This window comes from Hipposideros armiger, unplaced genomic scaffold (genome assembly GCF_001890085.2).
Source record: "Hipposideros armiger isolate ML-2016 unplaced genomic scaffold, ASM189008v1 scaffold_121, whole genome shotgun sequence".
Taxonomy (NCBI): domain Eukaryota; kingdom Metazoa; phylum Chordata; class Mammalia; order Chiroptera; family Hipposideridae; genus Hipposideros; species Hipposideros armiger.
In genome coordinates this window covers 823,959-828,377 of record NW_017731471.1, presented here as the reverse complement: position 1 = coordinate 828,377, position 4,419 = coordinate 823,959, and the positions used below count along the sequence as shown (strand labels likewise).

At 37.3% G+C, this 4,419-nt stretch overlaps 1 protein-coding gene across 1 annotated transcript in view; it reads left to right on the top strand.

Moving 5' to 3' along the window:
* Positions 1-4,419, top strand: part of MAGT1 (magnesium transporter 1) — a 61,060-nt gene continuing 56,641 nt past the window's right edge. Inside the window, exon 1 of the mRNA XM_019648142.1 lies at positions 1-234. Coding sequence (XP_019503687.1) covers positions 133-234 — 102 coding nt within the window. The 5' untranslated portion in view covers positions 1-132. The remainder of the gene's footprint in view (positions 235-4,419) is intronic.

Here is a 4,419-nt window from a genome sequence, read left to right as displayed (position 1 = left end):
CGTAATGTGAGGGGTCGCCCGGTAGGGCTGAGCTAGACCAATGAGGAGAGAATAGGGGTTTTCCTGCTCTGACGCCCAACCGTGAGACCCAGCCCCAGGAAAGTTTCGCTTCGGGGAGGGAGAGGAGCGAACATGGCAGCGCGGTGGTGTTTTTTGTGTGTCTCTGCAACTATGGCGGTGGCGCTGCTGCTCGTTTATGGGGTTCCCTCCGCCTCTGCTCAAAGAAAGAAGGAGGTGAGGACGCTGTTTCCAGCAACGTGGGCTTTTCCCAATGAGTGGGGCTTGAGAGGGTCTGTTCTCTCCTTCCCGACCCTTTTTCTCGGCCGGTTATGTGTCTTTGGTGGCTCCAATTCCGCCGTTTTTGGAGTTGTGGGGTTTACGAGAGAAGAAACTAACTTCTTGGGATGTAGAGTCTGAGAGTGAGCTCGGGTAGGGGACAACGTGGCTTCTGTAGGCCTCTGCATATACGAGTTTCTCGACACTTTTAGTATGGGGCCCCATCAGGTGGTGGGGGAAGTACGACTTGAGGTCCAGCGTGTAGAATATCTGAGTCTTTTCACTGTCAGTAGAAGTAACTCCCTTATAGGGCATTTAAGAGCATTTTAATGCATTTTCACTTCAGAAATGTGAGAAGTAAACTGAAGAGTGAAGCTATGGCAGGTTTATTACATTGTCCAAATAATTGATTCAAGGCAATTTACCACACTGGAAGCTCTTAAACCATTTTCAATAATTTACCAAATATAATGCGTGCCAAGCACTGTTCTAGGAGCTTGGTAGTTATAAGTGAACAAAACTAAAACCCCTCCTTGTGGAATTTACTGACTTTGGCAAGTGGAGGAGATACAGTATTCTTTATTCACCATTAAGTAATCCATACAGAGGAATTTTAACACTGTTTTGAAACACTGTGACTTCGAGCCATATGCTTAGAGCTTTAAAGATTACTAGCAATTATTTATATTCTCTGGTTTTGTCAATGAGGAAAACCGAGTCCTCAGCTTACCCAGTTAACTGTTGCAGAACATGGACTAAAACCCTAGGTCAGTCAGTCTTAACGCTATTTCTTGTACAGTTTTGTGCTCCCTTTAGTAGTTAGTACCTGAACATGGACTTTTAAAATACCATTTAAACATCTCAGATGTTTGTCAACTTGAATTGAATTTAAAAAGAACCCATCTTCTCTGTTTCTGAATATTTTAATTATCCCATAAGAAGGAAAATAAGCTAGTAAATTAAAGCGAATTACTTTTTAGGTTGGCAAAATAAAAAATGTACAAATTTTAAAGGTATGGTGAAGTGAGCAGGTTCATACACTGGAACTCGAAATTGACGTGCTTTTTTAGGAGGGTTCTAAGCCATTTTTACGCAGAAAACAAGATGTAAAGCAATACACAGTTTTATATTCTAGAGTCCTTTATGTTTTAAAATGCTATGTGTATATATATATATATATATGCATATATTGATAGATAGGTAGATAGACATAGATATATGTATGTATAGTAAAACCTTTGTAAGGATACGCAACAATCTTTGGGTAGTTGGGATTGTTCATTAGGGAAGCACTGTCACTTTTTACCTTATATACTGGTATTGTCTGAATTTCTACAATGACCGCTTTTTTAAATAAAGTGAAGATTTTAAAAAAACAGTACTTCTACTAGTTAAGTTGTATTTATTCATTTACTCTCTCACAGAAGAGCCTAGCAGGGGATAGATACATTATTTTAAAAAGGAATCAGCAGTAAATTATATACTTTAAAATAGTTAACAGGTGGATTTTATATTATGTGTATTTTATCTCAAAAAAATTTTTAAAAAGGAATCAGATTCTAACTCCCTTTCCATCATGCCCACTGTTCACACCCTTATTCCTCTCCCAAATCTATAGCAATAACTGCCTACCTGGTCATCCTTGAACCCATCCTTCATAGTGTTGCCAGAGATGAAAATGAAAATCTGAAGCATGAAAATCTGAAAACCTTTTCACCTACTTTGCAAAATATAAAAGGGTTTCTATAGTGGTTTGTTTCTTCCAGCCTCATCTCAGTCCCAGCTCCTCCCTGTACTAGTCATACTAAATTACCTGTCTTCCTTGATCTTCTATACTCTTCTGTACTTGCTGGAATTCTGCTGGAGTATCTCCCTTCTCTCTCACTTGAAGAGTAGGAACTCTCTTCAAGTCTTAACTCAAACATTACCTTTTTCCTCAACTGAACTTTTCTGGTTCCCCCAGGTGACTTTGAGATGAAGTTAGCACATTGTATTGTCATTGTTTATATGCCAGTCTTTGCTACTAGACTTTAAACATCATGAATACAGACCCTTTTAAGTTAATTTTTCTTTCCCTCAAACACAGCAGTGTCTGTCCAAAAGGTCCTCAGTAAACATCGAATTAATTACTTAACTGACTCTTGAATCTGTTCTTTCATTTGAAGGTTTGTTTAGGTTTCACAACCTAAAATTGGATTTTCTCATCAATAAACAAAGAATTAATATAGTCTGGTAAAGATGTTTTAGTTTTTACCTCTTTCCCCTCTGAGGATGTTTTAGGCTGTTTAAAAAATGGTTAAAGTGATACTATTTAGAGAATGTTTAAAGATATAGGTGTTCTTTTGCGAAGCATTTAGTTTTGGGGTTTTTTGTCAATTTTTTAAAACATTCTTTAAAAAAATCTCAGGTGTATCCACCATAGTGGATTTGGCTTTAAATAGAGGGTAATGTCTGATCTTATAATCTAAGTATTCTGTTTAAAAATACACCTCTCCTAAATGAATATAGTTTAAAATCACTCAAGTTCCTCATAGTTGTCAGTTGTTAAATGGAATGCTACCCTACTTATCTGATTATTTACACTTGTAACAGTGTTTTCACTGGAAATTTGACTTATACTCTTCATATTTATTTAATGCCTTCTACATGTCAGGCACTGTGGTTTACATACATTATCTATAACCCTCCCAGTAACCCTTGCAGAGTAAGTATCCCTCCCTTTGAAAGATGAGGGAACTGACGCTGTGCAAGAGAGAGGCTGGGGGCTTATCCAAAGCACAGCTCTAGAGGCTGAGCTGGGATTCCATCGCTGGTCTGACTCCAAAGCCTCTGCTTTCTGTAAGGCACAAAGACTTGTTTTATTTTATGGTAAATTATTTCTTCCCTGTGGTAGAAGGGCAGTTGCTTGTCCTTGCATCTGGTGTTGCTTTAGGGAGGAAACATGATAAAAATGAAAAAGCATGGTGTTTGATAAAATTATCCATATTTCCTTTTTTTCTATTAAAATTTATTGAGGTGACAATGGTTAGTAAAATTACGTAGGTTTCGAGTGTATGTACAGTGCTGTAATGCATCATTTCTATATCAATTATATATATATATGCATGCACATATATAGATATATGTATATATCCATAATTCTTTATCTACTTCTGGGACTCTAATAGAAACATAGTATGAAATATGGAAAAGAGTTGAATTCACAAAGCATACTGAAGCATAATAAAAATGTTCATAATAATGGTTGCATAGTTTTTTTCCCCTTTTCTCAGTTTTCCAAAAAAATTTATAAAATTTTAAAGAGCACTTACCAAGTGATCTTTAGGAAGTTACTCTGAGTCTCGTTTCCCTTTATCACTTGAATTGGAAAATGCCTATTTATTTGAATATTATGAAAATTAAATGAGATGAAGGCTGTAAAGTGCCCAATGCAGTACCTGGCATGTAGAAGACATTAAATGAAGATTAGAAAGTAAAATGTGTTCCTTTGCGGTAGTAAAATGTTTTCTCAATTGATCTTTTAATAGTTTTATGAGGATTATTCAGAAAATAGAATTACCTGCACATTTGACAAGGCAGGGTATTGGAAAGTTCTACATTCTCTGATATTATTTTGAGAACAGATACATGAAAGTGTCACACATGCAAAACCCCTGCAATTCTTTAGAAAATACCTTATTACTAAAAACCAAAGGCTTAGTAACAGCTGCAAAACAAACAAATTGAGACACCCCCCAAAAAATAAAACATCAAGGAGAAGGAACAATGATATATTTTAGCCCTGTCCAGGAAGTAAGTGAACTGAGAATGGAGCAAATGGCATTTAAAGATTAAAAATGCCCTTTTCTCTGCTCACTGTCTGTCTCCTTCAGTCATTATCTGCCAATTATGTTTCCAGATCTTTTCAGTCTCACTCTTAATTTAAGAGTGGAGTTGGAAATTTATTGCTTAACCGGGAAATTTATTTTACTAACATCTAAAGACTAGTGAATGGCCTGGCCGAGTGGCGCATTGGTTAAGAGTTGGCTTGGGACGCCAGCTCTGAGCAGCAGTGCCCTGGTTTGGATCCCACGTAGGAGGGCCAGTGACACTGCGCCCTCTACAGCTAAGATGGTGAACAACAGCTCCACCTGGAGCTGGGCT